Source organism: Capricornis sumatraensis, chromosome 10 (assembly GCF_032405125.1).
Source record: "Capricornis sumatraensis isolate serow.1 chromosome 10, serow.2, whole genome shotgun sequence".
Taxonomy (NCBI): Eukaryota; Metazoa; Chordata; class Mammalia; order Artiodactyla; family Bovidae; genus Capricornis; species Capricornis sumatraensis.
The window spans coordinates 14,517,060-14,536,979 of record NC_091078.1 but is presented as its reverse complement, the minus strand read 5'-3'; the positions used below and the strand labels follow the sequence as shown (position 1 = coordinate 14,536,979).

The 19,920-nt window shown below is 52.5% G+C and overlaps 2 protein-coding genes across 2 annotated transcripts; both read right to left on the bottom strand.

The window, feature by feature from the left end:
• Window positions 1-6,948: 6,948 nt before the first annotated feature.
• DUSP13B (dual specificity phosphatase 13B) lies at window positions 6,949-14,455 on the bottom strand. Its single transcript, XM_068982742.1, has 5 exons — window positions 14,282-14,455; window positions 13,226-13,320; window positions 9,439-9,612; window positions 7,800-8,020; window positions 6,949-7,151 (listed from the first exon to the last, which is right to left on the bottom strand). The coding sequence occupies exons 1-5, from the start codon at window positions 14,453-14,455 to the stop codon at window positions 6,949-6,951; spliced, it is 867 nt and encodes a 288-aa protein (XP_068838843.1).
• Window positions 14,456-16,865: 2,410 nt separating this feature from the next.
• DUSP13A (dual specificity phosphatase 13A) lies at window positions 16,866-19,606 on the bottom strand. The gene is made up of 3 exons (XM_068982998.1): window positions 19,458-19,606; window positions 18,390-18,607; window positions 16,866-17,065 (listed from the first exon to the last, which is right to left on the bottom strand). Exons 1-3 carry the CDS (start codon window positions 19,604-19,606, stop codon window positions 16,866-16,868), a joined length of 567 nt encoding a protein of 188 aa, XP_068839099.1.
• Between the last annotated feature and the right edge of the window lie 314 nt (window positions 19,607-19,920).

Below are 19,920 nucleotides of genomic sequence, written 5' to 3'. Positions count from 1 at the left end.
TTCTTTATACGCACATGTGTATTTTCTCATGTCTGCTTAATGTGCAACCCTCTGCTGTAGTTGCTTCCAGAATCAGGAGGCTCTAGCAGTCAACAGCACTAAGCTAGAGCCCTGGGAGGCTTGAAAACTAGTCTGATGGAGTCCCAGTTATGGGTCCTAGGAACCCCAGTGTGGCCCTAGAGGGCATAGGAGACAGAGTCGTACCTGCACAGGGCTATCAAAGGGGAAGTGTTTCGAGGGATCAGCTGATGGAAGGCTCTGAAGTAGGGGATGCAGGAAATCTCAGAAGAGGGGAGATTCTAGCAACTCCCCAGGAGAGAGGGCCAGGCTAACCAGACATCAGCTGGCTCAAGAGATTAGTGCAGAAACCTGGGGGCATCACCTGAGAACTGAGTGATCTGGGGAAAGGGAGAGAACACTGATAGCCCATTCCTCCTGCCTGCCAGGGACGGGGGAGCAGAGTAGCTAGCGGTAGGGTGGGGTATCTCCCTTTGAGTTTTCCTCAAACCAGCTTTCCCTGAGGCCCCAGTGGCAACAGAGTTCATACTGTAGCTGCCTTGGGGAGGAAGTGGAGGAGGCAGGTGTCAAGGCCAGGCTGTGAACCAGAGGCCAGCAGACCCACAGGGGCCTCCTGGGGGCCAGGAAGTCAGCAGGAGTGTGTTTGCCTGGAAGTTAGGCAGCTGTAGCTTAGAACAGAGTTTGTGAGAGGAGGGGGATGTTCCATTCCCGGCAGCCTCCCCACCTTGTCCACCCCAAAGCCTTTACCACCAGCATTTCCCCTGGGCCTCTAACCATCCTCTGCTCTCCAGTGGGGCTCTTGGCAGAGAGAAGCCAGGGCTTTACTGTCATCTGTCCTCCTTGTACTGTGACGTTGCCTTCATGCACCCAGCACGTGGGTGGATTGATGTGACTGCTGTGTCCTTTTTTCATTCACCTGTTCCTCCAGAGACTGATTTAGCGCTTAACAAGTGGGACTTCTGGTCAGACTGGCTCTGCTGCTGTTGATGTGTAACAAACTACCCCAAGTGTTTGTGGCTTGAGAGCATTTTGTTTTATCTCATGATTTTGTGGGTCCTTAATTCAGGCAGGGTCAAGTGGACTGTTCTGTTCCACGTGACACCTATTTCGAATGATATTCAGTTGGCAAGTGTGCTGATCTGAAGGGTCCAAGAGGAGGTCACTCTAAGGTCTAGGGTCTCGGCTGGAAGGCTGGACTCAGCAGGGCCGGTCAACCAGTTCACCTATACATGGCCGCTCCAGCCTCATGGCCTTGGGGGAGTCAGACGTCTTGTAAAGTAGCTTGGGGCTCCCAAAAAGAGTGTTCCAAGAGCTCCAGGCGGAAGTTTGTGAGGCACCTTACTACCCAGCCTTAGAAGTCCCTGAATATACCATTTCTGCCCCAAATTCCATTGGCAAGCAAGTCACTAAAGACCAACGCAGAATGAAGGCTCAGGAAGTGTTTAAGAAAATAGGCTTGCTGACTGAGTTTGTAGTATGGTTCTACCACTGCTAGCTAAGTGACCTTGAGAAAGTTTACTTAAACTCTCTTTGAACCTCAGTTTTCACATCTGTAATATGGGAATATTAAAATAGTATTTACTGCTATGGCTTATGAGAATTAACTGATTATATATATCTCATAGGGAGCTTCCCTGGTGGCTCAGACAGTAAAGCGTCTGCCTGCAATGCGGGAGACCCAGGTTCGATTCCTGGGTCGGGAAGGTCCCCTGAAGAAGGAAATGGCAATCCACACCAGCACTCTTGCCTGGAAAATCCCATGGACGGAGGAGCCTGATAGGCTACAGTCCATGGGGTCACAAAGAGTCGGACACGACTGAGCAACTTCACTATATCTCATATCAGTGCCTGCTCTGGGAACACCTACTTATGATCACCAGTATCTGCAGTTTCCTTTTGTTCTCGGGCACCCTGCTAGACCACATTTCCCAGCCGCTGCTGCAGTTAGGTGTGACGTGACTGAGTTCTGGCCCTGGGAACTAGAGCGGAAGTGATCTACATCCTCCCTTCTTGCTCCCGCTTCTGCCCATCAACTTGTGTTCTGAGAGATAAATAGAGCTTTGTTGGTCAGAGCCGCAAGCCTGCTTAATGCTCAGGTATATAAGCTCTCAACTACTACTACTACTACTAAGTCACTTCAGTCATGTCCGCCTGGGCAACCCCATAGACGGCAGCCCACCAGGCTCCCCCGTCCCTGGGATTCTCCAGGCAAGAACACCGGAGTGGGTTGCCATTTCCTTCTCCAGTGCATGAAAGGGAAAAGTGAAAGTGAAGTTGCTCAGTCGTGTCTGACTCTTAGCGACCCCATGGACTGCAGCCTACCAGGTTCCTCCATCCATGGGGTTTTCCAGGCAAGAGTACTGGAGTGGGGTGCCATTGCCTTCTCCAAGCTTTCATATAAGGGCTGGGCAATTAGACCATAGTTGGGTATCCAGATTTTACAATATCCAGTTAGCCCCAGGAAAGCTCGCAATTGTTTTCAAGTCGTGGGGGAGGGCAACTGGAGGATTCCTTATAAGCTCTCAAAAGTTAGCTGCTATCTGTCTTAACCTCTCTGCATTGATGTTCTTGTCTGTAAAATAGGGTGATAACTGGACTCACCCCATAGGGTTGGGAGGATTAAATGAAATGTATAGTTGACCTTTGAACAAGGGGGTTAGGGGCACAGACCCTCCCACAGAGTTGAAAATTCATGTATATAACTTATTACAGTTGGCTCTCCTAATACAAAGTTCCTCTGTTTCCATGGTTCCTCCAGATCTGTATCACTGATTCACATTGGTGGATTCAACCAACCATATATCGTACAGTACTAAAGTATTTATTATTTGAAACAACCTATCTATAAATGGACTTAAGCAATTCAAACCTGTGTTCCTCAAGTCAGTGGTATAGTTGGACTGACTGGCCTAGCTTCCCTTTGATCATAGTTATTTCATCTAAACTCTATAAACTGGTCATCATTACCTTTTTTCTTGATGCAAGATTAGCCATAATCAAGCCTCTTGAAGGTTTTCAAAGGATAACATGAATTTTCAGTATTTTAGGCCTAAAACAAATAATGGGCTTCCCTGATAGCTCAGTTGGTAACAAATCTGCCTGCAATGCAGGAGACCCCAGTTGGGGTCTTCCTGGGTTGGGAAGATCTGCTGGAGAAGGGATAGGCTACCCACTCCAGTGTTTTGGGGCTTTCCTTATGGCTCAGCTGGTAAAGAATCCGCCTGCAATATGGGAGACCTGGGTTCGATTCCTGGGTTGGGAAGATCCCCTGGAGAAGGGAAAGGCTACCCACTCCAGTATTCTGGCCTAACGAATTCCATGGACTGAGTGACTTTCACTTTTTCAAAGCAAATAATAACAGCATCATTTAAATTCATAATATTTCCTAAAACCCATTTGCTGATGGGTTTTAAATATAGAGAATCGGTTGTCTCTCATTTTAAAAGTTTAGTCAATTTATATTTTTTAACTAGAAAATAGTTTTAAAAATACCAAAAAAAGGAAAACCAGATATCTATACTCCCACAATTCAATATTGTCAAGTTTTAACATTTTGCCATATTTGATTTCTGTTTTTTTTCTAAAGAAATAAAACATTATGATGAAACTGAGAAAAAAACAAAAGATATGTAATGTATCTAACATACTCAGCATAGTACCTGGCATACACAAAGCATTCAGTACTTGTCAACAAATTGTAAAAGCTTTTTATTTTGGAATAATTTTAGATGTACAGAAGTTATAAAGATAGCAGGGACATTTCTTAGCTACCCTTCAAGCAGCTTCCTCTAATGTTAACTTTTTATATAACCACAGTCCAAGTTCATGGTCTTAACAACACCTCACTTCTTTCACAAGCCTGCTCCATAGAACAGGAGGAGCAGATGCTTCATCGCAGACTTCCTGGGCCAAGTGTGGCAGCAGGAAGGCTTTCTGGTGGAGGTGCCAGTCTGGAGCTCAACCTCTATTTCCTCAGGTGCTCTGGGGCATGTTTGGCTTTCCCTGCCTTCTCCACCCCATAGCCCCAGAATCTGAGTCCAACCCTTAGAGCTCCAAGAAGGCATCCTGCTGAAACAAACACCCCAGGCCCAGGGTACGGCTCTGTTCCAGATTCAAGGTGCTCCACCCAGCCAGCAAGGGCCAGCTGCCCACAGTTATAGACCCGGATGTTGATTTAGAGACTAGTTTCTGGAGCCACTATTTTGGATCCTGCTGACCATGCATGAGCAGGAAATAGCAACAAGGGCTGAGCTGTCAGGCAGAGCAAGGGGATCCAAGGGAACTGGGGGTGGGCAGGCTGGGCTATGGGGCAAGGATTAGCTTTGTCTGCTCTGGAGAATTATAGGCCTCACTAACCCGAGGGAAAAGCCGAGAAATTCTCCATCCTGCCTGGTTGGGCACAGACTTCCTCTGGGACTTGTGTTTACCTTTTGGAAGAGGCCCAGAGAGCACCTGAGGCAGCCAGCCTCAATGCTGCAGGGAGGAGAATGGGGAGCTGCTGGGCAGCACCAGTCCTTCGCGGCCAGAACCCAGAGATCCTGGATCCAGCAGGCAACATCCAGCCTCATTTTAGCTTCTCTGAGCCTAAGTTTGTTCATCTGTAAAATGGGGATACTAAGTCTCTATGACCCAGAGAGGGCGGTACATGTTTGTACGGTTTATAAATCACAGGGGGTCCTAAAGCACATCCTGTGCTCAGCTCCCCGAGTTGAGCACCATGACTTGGAACTAGGTCTGCTGCTTTGGTCAGAGGTGACCCTTTTTTTTTGATTTGCAACAAAGGAAAAGGACTTGCCCTCTGGAAATAGAGCAGACGGTAGAGAAGGATATAGACTGCTTAAGCCCCTGGGTGAGGGTAGGGCTGTCTCCAGAAAGCCTTGGCAGGGGAGCAAAGAGAGAGGTCAGAGGTGGCCCAAGGAGACGAGATGAGCTGGGAAGAGGGTGTCAGGGTGACCAAACGGTGAGATGCCATAGCAGGTGGAGCTGGGAGGAGAGGAGGTCCCCTATGGAGGCAGGCCCAGTCCTGGGGCCAGGTGGGGATCCACTTCCCCTGGAGGCCCCCGTAGAGAGGGCACAGTAACACACAACTCTCCCTGAAGGTAGCGTTACAGCCAGAGAGGGTGGGAGTCTTGGATTCCTTGAGCCCAGAGAAAGCCTGGTGAGAGACTGCAGCTGGAAAAGAATCACAGAGCCCCAGGCACTTACAATTCAGATGACAGGTGATACACAGGGGTGGATGGACATTTTGGTAGCTTGAGGAAGAGCACTTCACTGAGGCTTGCAGGGTCCAGGGGGCTCCCCAGAAGTGACATCTAAACTGAGACATCTCAAAGAGACCCCAGTGAAAATGTGTGAGGATGTGCATTCAGGCTATATAACCTGAAGCATGTATAAAGCACCAAGAGGCAAGAGAGTGGAACATTTCTGGAAAGTGCAGGTAGATTTAGCATTTCTTAATTACACGGCATGTATGGGAACAGAATTAGAAGAGAAATGTCTGGAGACGTGAGAAGTTCTCAGAAAATGAAGAATCTTTATACTTTGTCAAGCTGTCTGTCTCTGGGGGGCTGTAAGTGTTAGCATGATATGATCAGATTTTTGTTTTAGTAAGATGTCTGGGACCTGCGTAGAGATTGGGAGGGGCAAGGCTAGAGGCAGAGAGACCATCGGGCTGAGCGGGAAGCCAGGTGAGAGGTGAGGTGGCTTGAATTTGGGTAGTCGGCAAAGATGAAGCTAAATGAGCAGATCCGAGCTCGCTTTAGGAGACAGAGTTGGTAGGCCAACCGAAAGAAAGGCAGGAGCCCAGGGTGACACCCACCACTGGCTTGGGCGATAATGCCTGTCAGAACCCTTCACTAAAATGGGAACTAGGAAGAGGAATTGGTCCGGGTGGGAGGTGATGAACAGTTCAGTTTGAAATTCAAGTGTATTCAAATGAAGGTGGCCAGTAGTATACTGAGGTTTTCAAGCTCAAAAAAGAAAATTTGGCCGCCATAGGGGTCTGAGAGTTGTCAGCCTAGAGATGTGAACTGAGGCTGTGGGAGCAAGAGGACCTCCCCTTCCCCCAAGGAGTGAGAACACAAGAGGGAGAGAAGACGCAGAGGCCAGAAATCTCAAGAGACCTTGACATTCAGCAAGGGTCAGCTGGAGGAGGCAAGGGCTACATAGGAACAGGCAGAGAGGTAAAAGGAAAGCCAGCCCATCTAATCCTCATAAATACCTCATGTACAGGTGAGGAATTGGGGGCTTTTTGCACTGTTTTATTAGGGCACAAGAAGTAAGAAACTCAAAGCCAGTGTTGCCCTATCATAACCATCCTTCACCAAGAATTTTGCCGTGTCTCCTACCCTCTTGTTTAATGCCTCTGTTAGGTTTCTGTGATTTCAGTCCATGCTTTTGAAAGCAGACTGAAGATGAAAAGACTGACTGGATTCAGGAGATACCGGCATGTTTGTGCACAGCACGTTTTGACAGTTGGTTTTGATACAGGGCAGGCATGTGAAGGATGGTGATGCCTCAAACTTTGGTCTTTATTCAGACAGTGGACTCAGACTCTGTCTCTAGACTGCCATCATAGGTTGTCTAGCCTTCTGGAACCTCCTGACCATCCTAGGAGTGAGCCACTGCCCCACAAACCACCAGAAGATGAACCTTCACCAGCAGATGAACTCACCAGAAGAGGAAGTCTTTATTATGATGAACCTTTTATTATAGAGACAGACTGAACTCTCTTTTGCATAAAGAATCTTTGGATTGGGTCAGGGAAAATCCACCTGCTAAAGGTCACCACCAGCTCTCCCTGCCTCTGCCTCAGCTAAGCCCCCACTTGCCATTTACATCTGAAGATCACCAGAAAAAAGGCCCCCAGGTGCAGGCTGGTTAGGTGGGCCATGCCGGCCAGAGGGTCAGGATTCCTGGCTGCCCACCAGGTCAGAGCCGCCCCGTCTCCCGCCCCAGTCGGTTGTCCAGGACCTGGAGCTGCCGGAGGAAGCCCGAGTTGGGGCAGATATCGCGGCGGGCCTGCACTGTCTGGATGGCCTCCACCAGCGTCATGTTCTCGCAGATCATGAGGAAGGCCAGGACAACTGTGGCAGAGCGGCTCACCCCCATGGCACAGTGTACCAGTACGCGGCCTGTGGGGAGACCCAGCCGAGCATCAGGCACCCGTCCTTGAGGGAGTCAGAGATGCTTCTGCCCAGCTGTCACAGCATCCCAGGATACTGACACTATCCTCACTGCTGAGGCCCGAGAGGAAAGGGGCTCGCTCAAGGTCACATAGCATGTTAGTGGCAGGGCTCAGGGTAGCAGCTGGGATCCCCTTCTCCTGGTCCAGGGCGCTTCCTTTGCAACGAGCATCCTTCGCAACTCCAGCATGGTGAGGGTCAGTACTCCTGCAGTCCCCTGGGTTTGCGTCAGATTGCACAGGTGTCCACCCACCTCCCTATCCTCCATCCTGCCCTCTCCCCGGCCCCTGCAGCTCCACACCAAGGCCTCAGCTTAGAGGAACCACTCCAGAGCCCTTGCTAGGTCTTGGACCTTCTGCCAATGCCTGGCCTCTTACTGAGGGATATGGTTACCCTGATGACCACACTGGACCTTAGTTATATCTATGATTGTTAGTTTCAAGGGTGAGATTCCCCCATGAAGGGACTGCTCACTAAATGCTAGTAGTGAGCCCCCTGGGGTGGGAGGGTTGCTAAAGGACCACATATTGGAAAAGTAGATAACCCCAGATCCCGCCTGCACCCCTCTCCATTCCCTCTCTTTCCCCAGCAGCTGACCTTGGGGAACACTGAGGGCACTTCGGATGTATCGAGCAACAGGCAGAAAGTAGACACTGAGGTCAAAGAAGGGGTTGTCATCAGCCTCGATGCCATAGTACTCCAAGGGCATTCCGCGGTAGAACTTGGCACCTGTGTCCACCTGAAACTTGCCTGCGGCGACATTCACAACATGGGTGATGCCCAGCTGGGTCAACTTGTTCTTGTCCCGGGCCACGTACCTGGAGGGGCACAGGAGGAGGTGGGGTAGAGCTCACTGAGTCTGCCCCGGCTGCGCTGGAATTCACCCCTCTTGGCAGCCTCTGCTGACCTCTTCCAAGGGTAGAGCCTGGAATCAGTGAACTGGTCTGGGTGAAGGGGCTCCATTTCACTCGGGCCAACTTTTCTGGAGGGCAATTCAGCCACATGCATTAGAAGCCTCAAAAACGTACACTTGCCCCAGCCTCCTAGGAACTTAAAAGAATTCCAAATGTACTCACAGACAAATGTAAACTGTATCTAGTGATATTTAAGATAGAGAAAAAGTGGGGGGCGGGGAGAATCACTAAATAGACTATAAGAGGAGAGTGACTATTGACACAGCTGAATGAAATACTGCACAGCCACTAAAATGTGGCAGATAGATGCAGGTGAATAAGAAAAGGTGTGGTACTATACTGAGAACCTATGAAAAGAGCAAGATAACAAAACAGAATGTCGTTTAAAAGTGCTTTTAAAAGTATGTTGTGCAGCGCCATTTAAAAAGCTTCCTATATAAAGCAGATTACAAAATGAGCTTATAAAGTGATACCATTTTTGTAAAAAAAGGAACTGTGAAAAAGCATTTACGTATGTATGTATGTATGCATTTTTTTTAAGTCAACAAGGATTTTACAACTGGTTATCTGTGCGTATAGGGGAGATACATATTTGCCATATTGTTAATAAGATATTGATCTATATTTTCTAAATATAAAAGAAAACTTACAACATCCACATATATTCATCCATATGTTCTAAATTTGAAGACAACTTTTAGGGAAAATGAATCATATTGCACTCTCTCTATATATATATCCTAGAGAAACGTGTGTGGTTCCCAGGGTACATGTACTAGAATGCTTTTAGAATTTCTGTTTATAATAGCCCCAAAGTGGGAAAATTCAAACAGAATAGATAAACTGTGATATTTACATGCAAATGAGTAATATATAGCAATGAACTGTTTGCTGCACATATTGCTGGCATCTCCCAGTTTTGAGCAAATGACGCCAGGTACAATACACAACATGACTCTATTCCTATCACTTTAAAAGGTAGGCAAAACTAACCCAAGTGGTGAAACTGTAAAGAAAAGCAAGGAAATAACTATTTCAGTACTCAGTGGTTATCTACAGGGGAAAAGGTTATGCTGAGAAGGGTTCAGTGGAGGCTTCCGGGGCACAAGTATTGTCTTATTTCTTGACCTGGGGGGGTGAAACTGAGGCTTTGTGCACTTTCTTGGATATGTTCTAGTTCCACAAAGTACTAACAGTGTAAAAGGAAATAAATATGTGAAAAGAGATGGTCGGAGGCAAAGAGGGTGCCACTCTGCTCCTCACAGGCTCTGGGCGCGGGTCCCCTTCTGCTCCTCCCAACCCCCATCGTGGCTCGTACTTACGCATCTCCCAGGAAGAGGTTGGGCCAGACTTCATTGACGTGGTTCAACATGGCAGCCCGACGGACCCACAGTAAGCGCTGCAGCGAGGCCAGCGTGGGTGGCTGGTAGGGGGACACCCGGACTGACCCATGGATCTTGGGCCTCCGGAGGTCCTGCTTCTGCAGCGAGTCCATCCTAGAACAGAGTGGACACTGCAGTGGCAAGTGGCAGGCTCCCCACAGGTGGGTCCAGCTGACATGGAGGCCCAGGCATGGTACATTGCCCAGGTGCCACTGGGATGCTTCAGAAGGGCCTCAGTTATTTCAGGTGAGGTTATTAACCAGCTTGACTGGGACTGAGGCCTAGACCTTTTCCGCAGGAAACCAGGAGCCAACCCCTTGTCACCACTGTGGAGCCAGGAAGCCCTCTCCCCTACCCTCTCCAGAGGCCCCTGGTGTTGGAAACTTTGTGCAAGGGGCCCTCAAAGCTCCCTGTTGGTAGCAACTAGTCCAGTGCAGACCCCACCCCTTATGTCTCTGGCTACTTGGTAGTTTGTAAGGATGAGAACTCCAGATGGCTGTGGCCCACAGAAGGCACTTAGACCCCCACAACCGGGCAGCTCATCTCAAGCCCCGTTTCTCTGCTGCTTCTACGGCTGGTCCTCAGGCTCCCATCCCTTCCCGCTGTCAGGTGCCTGAAGGTCAGAGCCCATCTCTGGAGTTGAGGAGCCTGGGCTATGAACTGACCCTTGTTGGCACTTCCCTGCTGAATGCACTGATGCCTCTTGGGCGCTGGGGCCTCATTCATGGAAAGTCCCTATTTTATGTAGGAGGAAGCTGAAGGTCAGAGAGAATAATTGGTTAAGTGATGCCCAGAGTTGTATGGTCACTAAGGAGCAAGGCTAGGGTTTCAGTCCCATTCTGTGTGCCTTCAGTTCCATCCCCCAGCCTTCACAATACCCACTTTGAGGACTCGAGAGTGGTTGCTAACCCATCTTTCTCTACAGGGGAGCCTGCTGTGGCTGTTCCACGTCTGCCTATAGGCCCTGGGATTTTCCTCCTTACCCCTGTGACTCAGGCCAGTGCTGCAGGTCAGGCCTCACCGCGGTGTGGTGGCTCGTGTCAGGAGTCAGCTGGCTGAGGGAATCCGAGACCCTGCAGAGCTGCGATGTCAGTGGCACCAGAACCTGGGTCTGGTGCTGGTCTGGGAAGGAGTGCCCTTCTTGGCTAACTGGCCTTGGCCCCTTCAACCAGTAACTAGGGAAGGTACAAACTGGGAAGAACTTCTTTGTTCTGTGGTAGGCGGTGCCAGGACCAGGAAGAGAAATGGGCACCCAGGAGGCCACCGGCTTGGCCAGGCTCACCCAGCGGGCAGTGGGAGGGCAGGGAGGAAGCGAAGACCCGGCTTTCCCTTTCATCCCCCACTGTGACCTCTCAGGGCAGGCTGAGTGGCCTGCCACCTACCTACGGCATGGTCTGGGGCCAGGAGTGGGGGAGTGGGTGCAGGGACAGGACCCAGCACGTGAGCAGAACGAGGCTGGGGCAGGTTCCGCCTGGAACACAAACGCTGTGAAGCGGCTAGAATTCCAGGTCCTTCCCTTGGAACCGGAGGGGGTGGGGCCTGAGAGCAGACGCAGGCCCCCTGCAGACTGAAGTGCAGTCCTTCCACACCTCTGGACCCCTCTCTGCTTGGTGTCTCTTTGGGGTTAAAGGCTCTTGGCCCTGGAACTCCCCAGGGAGATGGGAGGCTACGTGAAGTGGTGGGAAAAGAACTTTAGAAAGAGCGCAGAGAACCTAACCACAGCTCATTCTGAGGTCAAGAGCAAGTCTTAGCTCCTGTCTGGGCCATGATTTCTCTTCTTTATCTTAAAGATTCTGGCCTTGCCTGCTTTAAGAAGTGTCTGGAAGGTCTGATCTGAGAAAGAGAGGAGTGGCTGGGTTTGCAGAAACTACAGGGAAGAGTGAAGTGTATATTGCTGGAGTGCGGAGAGGTCGACAGCCACACGGGTCTGGAGCTGCCAGCTGGGGCTGCAGAAGTCCCAGGTTGGGGGAAATGGGGCTTAGGGAAGCCTTGTGGGCGCAGCTGCAGGCCTCTGAGCTTGGTGCGGGGTAAGGCCGCCACCCAGTGTCCAGTGGGTGTCTTGCAGCTCAGCTGTGCCTGGGACCGGCAAACTCCTGTTGAGACAGAGCTTGTCCCTGACCCTCCTGGAGGCTCCTGGGAGATGGAGGAACCAGCAGAGGGGTCGGGGATGAGAGCTGCTAGGCCACAGCCCAGCCTCAGCCTCCTCAGGGCCTAGGCCCAGGTCTGGAGAAGGGGGCCTTTTCCTTGAACTCAGGAGTACTCGTTGTTAGGCCTCACCTTGGACCTCACACTCGATGCTCATGGATGTACCCACTACGTGTCTGCTCTATCCTGTGAGGGCCCAGCCCCCACCCAGCGACTCATCCTTAGAGCTCTGGGCACACCCACAGCTGCAGCAGCCCCTGGTTTCTGCCATCCCCAGGTCTAGACTGAGAGTCCTGCCTGACCCCTCCTCCTGCATCTCTTGGCCATAGCAGGGTGAAACCTGGGCCCGATGTCCAGACAAGATCGGGTGCGTTCAGGGTGACGTGGCTGTAGACACGGGCCACATATCCAGCAGGGATAGGCTCTGTCTGGCTCTGCACCCCGCTCCCTCTGGTGCCCCTTCTGCCTCCTTCCTGAGTCTCCCCTTAAGCTGAGCAGCTGCCCCTGTGGGCGGTGCTCTTCCCTCTCTTGAGTTGCTGCTGTTTACAAGTTCAGACACCTGTTTTCTGCCTTTGTGCCTCTCGTACCCTCTATGTTGTCGCCAGTGCCTCTGTCTCCACCCCACTCACAGGAGCTCACACTCCCCCACAGACCCCCAGCATACTACCCCACATGCCACAGCCTCAGACCAAGGCTCAGGCCTCCACAGGGCAGGGGAGCAGCTGTCTGCCATTCACCCCCTCCTGGTCTTCCCTCCTGCTCACTCTCTCCTCTTCCAGGCAGACCACGCGGGACTGTGGCCACAGGAGAGGTGGGGCCGGAGAGCTCAGGGCAGGACAAGTGAAGAGTCTGGCAAAAGAAGCCTTGGGGAGGGTGGCAGGCGGGCGGCCAGTGGGGAGCTGCCTGTGGCCCTGTGCCCTGTGTGCTGGCCTTGGAGGAGGGCAGGCCTGGGCCAAGTGCTCAGGTCTGGAGCTGGGATCTGTGTGGTCTTCTCTGAGCCAGCTTCCTCAGTGGAGCTGCTGTGAGAATGCCATGTTTAGGGCACCTCCCCCAGTGTCCGCCTCCTGGTAGATGCCCAATAAATGGTGCATCTTACTCTTATCATCGCGCTTACCCTTTGAAGCCTCAGCCATATCCCATGGGACAGTGAGGCTTGGTCTCTATCTCTTTGTGTTCCTTAATTTGTCTTCCTCTGTCCAGTAATGGTTATTATATTTACCACAAACTAAGGATATGCTTTGTATCAGACAGAGCTAAAGGCTTAAATTTTTCTCACTGAATTCTCACAGCACTCTTATGAGGCAGATAACATTTACCATCCCCATTTTTACAGATGAGGAAACTAAGGCTCAGAAAGACTAAGCTCTATGCCCAAGGTCACACAGCCAATAAGCACAGGAGCCAGGATTCAAGCCCCGGTTGATCTGATTACTAGGCTTCATCTGGGCCTCTATCTCCGACCCAGTCTCTCTGCTAATCCAGTGCAGCCGCCTCTCCCACCCCCAACACGCACAGGCACAGGTGTCCTGGCCCTCTTTACCCAGCATGCTCTGTAGCCCCCAGAGTAGGGGCGCTCACCCACCTGTGGGGGTATTTGGCCCAGGCTGTGGTCTTCTCTGACGGGCACTTTTTGCTCCCAGCTTTCAGACGCCCGTCTCTGCACACTTGATGCTGTTTCTATTTTTTGATTGGAGTTTAATTATAAAGCATGATGTGCTGCTCCCCTCCTCTGGCCTCCCCCTGCCACTCCCAACTCCCCCACGGGTCCCCTGGCATGGTCAGTGCCAAGCCCAGCCAGGCACCTGGCCCCGCTGGGAGCAGAGGCAGTCCAGCAAGGGGGTCTGCCTGTGATGTGTGTGGACGTGGATATGGATTGTGGGGCAGGAGGAAGGGAGACGGAATAAGCCATTTGGGAAGGTCCGTTGGTCTTCATGGGGAGCACGTGGAGTATGGGCAGCAAGTTAAAGCGAGAAGGCGTCTCCATGGGGGAGAGTGGGGAAGAGAACAGCCAAATCACGTCCCAGCTGGCAGCGCTGACACCAGAACCCAGGCCCAGGGGCCCCTCGCTGGGAGCCAAAGGTTATAGGACTGGCCCCGGACTAAGATCCAGATCAGGCTGAGGGAAATGTGGGCAGAAAGACAAAGATGTAAGTGGCGTTCAGAGCAGGTCTTTGGAACAGGCCCGGCCTACAGTCAGAAACCGTGCTTCTGGAAACCAGCCTGTTCTCTGCGAACCTCTTCCCTCCCCCAGAAGACATTCCTGGAGCAGACCTCACCGTTCTGTTAAGTCCCTTCCAAGGCTGACGGCTCAGTTAGAGACCTTGGATTTAGGTCTGTTCAGAATTCTCACTCTTCAGAGACCCTCCTCATATACCCATGCTTCAGTACTCTTCTCTACTCACACCCCCAGATGACCGCCACACAGATGATTACCTACAGCCACGCCGCCTCTGGGTCTCTGAAGCCGGAGCTCCAGCAAGCTGGGCTCAGCCCTTACTGTGGCTCCTTGAGCCCTGGCGAGGGCTGATGGAGGCAGCTGTGGCCACAGGCTATCAGGAGCACTTAGAACACCCCTCCCACTTAGAGCCCCTGGGAGAGGAGTCCTCAGGGCCTGGCTGAGAGGGGAGCCCCTTCCCACCTGTGAGCACTGGAGGCCATGGCTGAGAGGGAGTGCAGGCAGCAGGAGGAAGTGGATGGAGCTGCAGGCTCGAGGGTGGGCCCCGCACTGGGCTCTTACCATCTTCTGGGTATCCACCTGGGCCACAACCTCCAGCAGCACCAGCAGGGCCAGGGCAAAACGGCAGAGCCCCATAGCAGGGAGTAAGGCCCAGTTCTGGGGGAGAAATGAACTCCATGTTACAGGCAGGTAAACCGAGGCTCAAAAAAAAAAAAACAAACAAAAAAAACCGAGGCTCAGATTGGCCGGGACTCACCACGGCAGGGACAAGAGCTGCCAGCTAAACCTGCTCTGCCTTGAGCCTCTGTGTAAGATCAAGTGGGTTATGGGTGCCAAAAGATTTAAAGAGGCAAGTTTGCGGCCCAAGGCTCTTGAAGAGAGATGACCTCTCCCCAAAGCCCCCTCACCTCTGAGTCCTCAGCCCTAGGACTACTGTGTACAGTCACACAGGTTGCTCACTGCACAACTCTTGGGGGCCCCAGCTTCACAGACTATTTTGTGGATGTAGCCCCAGGAATTGCTTAAGGCTATAGCCCAACTGACTCCCCCAAAGCCAGCTGCCTGAAAAGAAGAATGCAGAGGCCTGAGGTGAGAGGATTTAAGGCCCCAGGCTGAGGAAGCGGGGTGGTTGGGCATGATCAGAGATGTGCTGTTGCTGCAGTTCCCAAAGCCTGCCTAGAGGAATGAGCAAGGTGGGAAGATGCTCTTCCCATCCCCCTCTTGGCTGCCACACCTGCAGAACCCCCACAACAGTTTCCCCCCCAGCTTCGCCTTGGGCCTAATCCCAACCCCAGCTATAATGCCTATTTTCTTTCATGGCATTCACCCTCAAACTAACCGAGACCTCCTTCCTGCCCCCATTCCCAACCCCAAGATGCTCATCCTCCTAACACCACATGGGAAAGGGTTGATATTGCTCACGTGCTCCCCTTTGGCCAGGCTGGTTATGCATTCAGAGACAAAAGCAGCTCTTATGGGTGGTGGGCAGGGGGAGATTCGTTCATGCCCCAGGGAGGCTCTGGCAGGAGGAGAAAGCTGCTACTCTCCTAACTCTCAGAAGAGCCCAGGACAGTGTCCCACTTCCAGCTGGCAGCCCTTCTGAGCCAGTGGGTGGTGGGGCACAGCCAAATTCAGGGTGAGGAGAGGTGAAGGAAGGAACAGTATGGGTAGCAGGAACTGGAGGTGGGATGGGGGAAATGGAGAGCATCTCTGGAGGCTTAACTTTCCCTCAGATGGCCCTCAGTGGGGATGGAATATAAGGAAAATGAGCTGTTGGAGCCAGACAGGGACAGCCCCAACATGGGCATGGTGGGAGAAGACGGGCAGTGGGCACTCCTCAGCTGCCTCACAATCTGGGGCCCCCACAGCCTCTCTACCCTCAGGAAGAGACACCCCTGCCTCCTCTCAGTTGAGCAGGAAGAAAACACAGAGCTGATGCCAAAGAAATTACAGCAGCACCTTGGCAACCATTTGTGGGCTGGGAGCCTGAGATGCACCATTGCTGTGGGGGAGCCAAGCTCCTTCTGCTGGGCAGCTGGGGAGACTGGGGCCTCTAGCAGGAGGGAGGTGGCTTGGGCAGAGGAGATACTGGGGATCTGTCTCTTTTATGAAGCCTAAGGACTGAGGGCTTGTGCTCCAGATGCACTGAATATGGAATAGGAGGAGGCAGAAGGTAAATGGATAGACTTCAGGAAGGCTTTATGTCCTTTGGGGTCCCCAGAATCAGAGACGGAGGGAGGTTAGGGAGGGTCCTTCTGTAGATCTCTGAGATCACATTGGGTGGGGTGTGAAGGTAGAGAGTGGGGTGCTGAGTCCAAGGCAAAGAACTGAAGGGCGTGGCGATGGGAGAACTTTGTATCAAGCAGGGCTTGTGTGAGGAGGTTGTGGCCAGTGGCAGGAGCACCTGTTCTCTTTCTCCATTGTGGGAATGGATGCGCGGGGCTGACATGATTATTAACTAAACTTGGAGCAATAGCTGCAGCCCCACGCTTCACCAAGGACTGGGATCCAGACCTGAGGGGAGGGTGTGCAGAGGTGTGGGAAGAGCCAGACAGCCCTCAGGTACAGGACCGGCTGTGATCCTATCTTGGTGGGGTTCAGGTGGGTGAACCCCACAGGCTTTTGGCCAAGGAGGTAGGGCAGGTCAGCACCAGGACCAGTTTGGAAGGCCTTACCTCTTCCATTTTATGCTTCCCACCCCTTTCTTTCCCAGCCTTTCCATCTTCTCTGGCTCTGAAGAATCTGTGAGTGGGCTGGGAGTAGGGGGAGGGACTGATGATCAAGCTGCCTGAGCCAGGCCTAGGATTGGTGAGGGCAGCCCAGTAGCTTGGGGAATGGGCCAAGCCCCTTTCAACCCTCCCCTCCAGCCCCACTCAGCCCTGAAACCCAACCTCTGAACTGCTCTCATTCATGTCCTCTGCCTGGCCTCACCCAACCCCTTATTCTAGTTGTACCCTTGCCCTCTGCCCAGCCCTCACCTAACCTTTCACTTGGCACTGCACCCAGCCTTGGCCCCTCACGCCCTGCCCAACCCTCACCTGGCCCCTCAGCTCCGGCCTGCACCCCGCAGCTGCTGGTCCAGCCGGCAGAGCTGGTGAAGGAAACCTCTGTTGGGGAAGACCCATCGGCGCTCCCTCACGGTGATCACCGCCTGGCGCAGGGAGAGCTGCTGGCGCAGCATGAGGTAGGCCAGGACCAGCGTGGCAGAGCGGCTCACCCCGACCACGCAGTGTACCAGGACCTTGGCTGAGGAAGACATCCTGCTGAAAGACCCTTTCCCACCAGCCAGCCCACCCAGTCGCTGAGGTGGGGACCCAAGTTCCTTCCCTTACTCTGCTTTGGGTGTATTCTGTGACCCTCGGCAAATCACTCAACATGTCTGGGCCTCCATTTCCCGATCTGTCAAGTGGGTACATTAGCACCTCTTATGCCTACCCTTGGGATGGGGTAAACACACTCCACCCAATACGGCTTCTAGGACTCTCTGTGGGCTGGCCTTGCTGACCTTGCAGCTTCACCCCAGGCTGTCCCACCCCAGCTCTCAGCTCTGGAAACACTGGGTAACTTGCAGTCCCTTGAAGCTGTCATGGTCCCTGGCCTCCAGCCTTCCCACGTGCTCTTTCGACTACTTGTAAAAGTTTTTCCCTTCTCTCAGTCTGACTAACATCTACTACTCATTTGTCAGGATTCCACTGAGATAAGGCTTCCTGACTACTCATGGTATCATTTGAATCACAAAGCAGCTCATCCTTTTTGCATGGATGCAACAGTGAATACATTGTAGAGGGAATTCCCCCCAACTTCCTGATCCTCTGAATCCAGGACCCTGTCCTGTACTCTGATCGCTCTTCACTTTTACCGACTCATCTGAGGAGTGCTCAGATGTAATAACATTTTGAATGTCTTTCCACCAGGGACCCTGCTTTGTTTAAGGCAAGTATCTAGTGTCTCCTTATCTAGCTCCATGCCTGTCACAGAGAAGATAATAAATAGTTGATGAATGAATGGGTGAAGAAAAATGAAGCTCAGGATGCTTTGGATTGAAAAGTGCTATGAGCCACAGTCTTGTCTTTCCCATGACACAGATGAGAAACCGAAGTATAGAGAAGGACACTGGCTCATCTGGGGTCAGGTAGCAAGGGGCACAGCTCTCACCCAGGATGAACACGAAGCAGCTTCCCCAGGCTCCTTTGTTGCACCCCAGATATTAGAACATTTTTTTTTTCCATTTGAAAGTACTTTGGGGGCAGAAACCAGACATCTAGATACCAGATGGCAATCTCCCAAGGCTGAGTGATGCAGAGAAAGAACTGTTTTATTGTTTGGGAGACCTGGCTTCCAGCCCCAGGGCTGCTCCTAACTCGGGGCATGACCTTGTACTTCAGGCCTCCCTTTCCCTGTCTGTGGAGCAGTGCTACTGGATAAAGTGCTGGGACACTGAGCAGAGGATTTAAAAAACATGGTGACTTTTTAAAAACTAGAGGTGGGAAGCCACTGATGTTAAAGGGGAACCTGGACATCTTCCCATGACTGAGCTGGCTGGAATATGGGTTCAGATGCCAGGTCCTACCCCCAGGCGTGCTCAGGGCACGGTGGATGAAGTCAGCTGCAGAAGAGAAGTAGACACTGATGTCGAACTCAGGAAGGTCGTGGGCTGGCACCCCCAGGTAGCTCACACTGCTGCCATAGAAGTCAGCGTTGCCCTGACAGTAGAGGCCCCCGTGGGCGGCATTCAGCACGTGGGTGATGCCCAGCTTCCAGAGCTCAAAGCGGTTATTTGCTGTGGCCCTAGGGAGGGGAGGAAGGGAAGCCATGAGGTCTGGGAAGGAGGCGTTGTCTGGTCCCCCGGCTTAGAGCGATGACTCCATTAGGGTCCAGAAGAAGCCAGAGGAACTTGTGGGGTTCACGGCTCACAGCCTCACCCAGGAGCTTTCTAGTAGGGGAGCTGGTAGTACAGGGATGTAGCTTTAGCTTCTCTGCTTCCTGAGGCAATCCGCCCCTGCCATGCCAGGACAGGAAGGAAAGGATTGCTTCAGCCCTAGGACCCAGCTGCACCTCCCTGCTTGCCCCATGCCCTGCCTCGCACATCCGGCTCTTCCTGGCCACTACCTCATACCTGTTTTTAATCTGCAAATATTTAAAGGTGACACCTTCCTTGATTCACCTCCAGTCAGCCTTCCTCACCCAGTCTGTGTCCAGAGGAAGAAGGCCGGAACCGGAAAGGGGAGCTCTCTGTCCACCCCATCTCTCACCTCAAATCACCACGATTCCCCGTCCTTTGCCCCACCCACCCCACCCCACCCCCAAGACCCCACCCCCCACCCCCACCCCAAGACCCCACCCACCCCAAGGCCCCACCCCCAAGACCCACCAGTTGTTCCTGATGTAGAAGACTCTGGGAACTTTTGGGAGCTCCCTTCTTTCAGGCAGGCAAAGTCCCTGCTCCCCCTGGTGGCTGCACCTGATCACTGCACTGTTCCTAGCACGAAGGGGTCCTGGAGGAAGTCCCTGGCTTGGGAAACTCAGAGCAGAACCAGCTGCCCTTTCTCTCACCCCAACCCCCCATCTCTGGTAAAGATCCCAAGAACTGTCTCTCCTTGTCCTCACCCCCACGTCCCTTCAGCCAACTACCACTCACGCATCTCCTATGTAAAGGTTGGGCCAAACTTCATCCACGTGGCTGGAAGAAACCTTCCCTGCCCTCAGGAGCTCCTCCAGTTCCAGGACGCTGGGGCAAGGCGTGGCTTCCGCATCTCCCCTCAGCTGTGGGAGCGAGGCTTCCGCCATGGGCCAGCCCACCCACCCCTCTGTCTCTGTGGTCACTCCTCTCTGCCTCTCCAGTGTCATTCCTCCTTCGTAGAGACTGGCAGGGACAGGTGAGACGGGAGCAAGTGACTCAGCAAATTACAGGGGCCTCTAGAGAAAACAGGACATTTTCCTCCCCAAGTCACCCCCTGGCCTGGAACTGCCTGACAATAGGGAATCAGATCTATCTATGCAAGCCACGTTACCTCTCAGCCTCAGTTTCTTCATCTCTCAAGTAAGAATGATAAGGATTAGCTGAAACAAAAGATACTCTGAGTCTAACACACAGTAGATAT

Bases quoted from the DNA above. Each gene is read 5' to 3' on its own strand.
- DUSP13B (XM_068982742.1), bottom strand. From the start codon at position 14,455: ATGGGGCTCTGCCGTTTTGCCCTGGCCCTGCTGGTGCTGCTGGAGGTT. The intron at 13,321-14,281 runs GTGGGAAGGGGC...ATCAAAAAATAG, and splicing joins ATGGCCTCCAGTGCTCACAG to AAACAGCATCAAGTGTGCAG. The intron at 7,152-7,799 runs GTCAGCTGCTGG...GTCTCCCCACAG, and splicing joins TGCCCTCAGTGTTCCCCAAG to GCCGCGTACTGGTACACTGT.
- DUSP13A (XM_068982998.1), bottom strand. From the start codon at position 19,606: ATGGCGGAAGCCTCGCTCCCACAGCTGAGGGGAGATGCGGAAGCCACG. The intron at 18,608-19,457 runs GTGAGTGGTAGT...TCCCCTCCCTAG, and splicing joins AACCTTTACATAGGAGATGC to GGCCACAGCAAATAACCGCT. The intron at 17,066-18,389 runs GTAGGACCTGGC...TGTCTTCCTCAG, and splicing joins TGCCCTGAGCACGCCTGGGG to CCAAGGTCCTGGTACACTGC.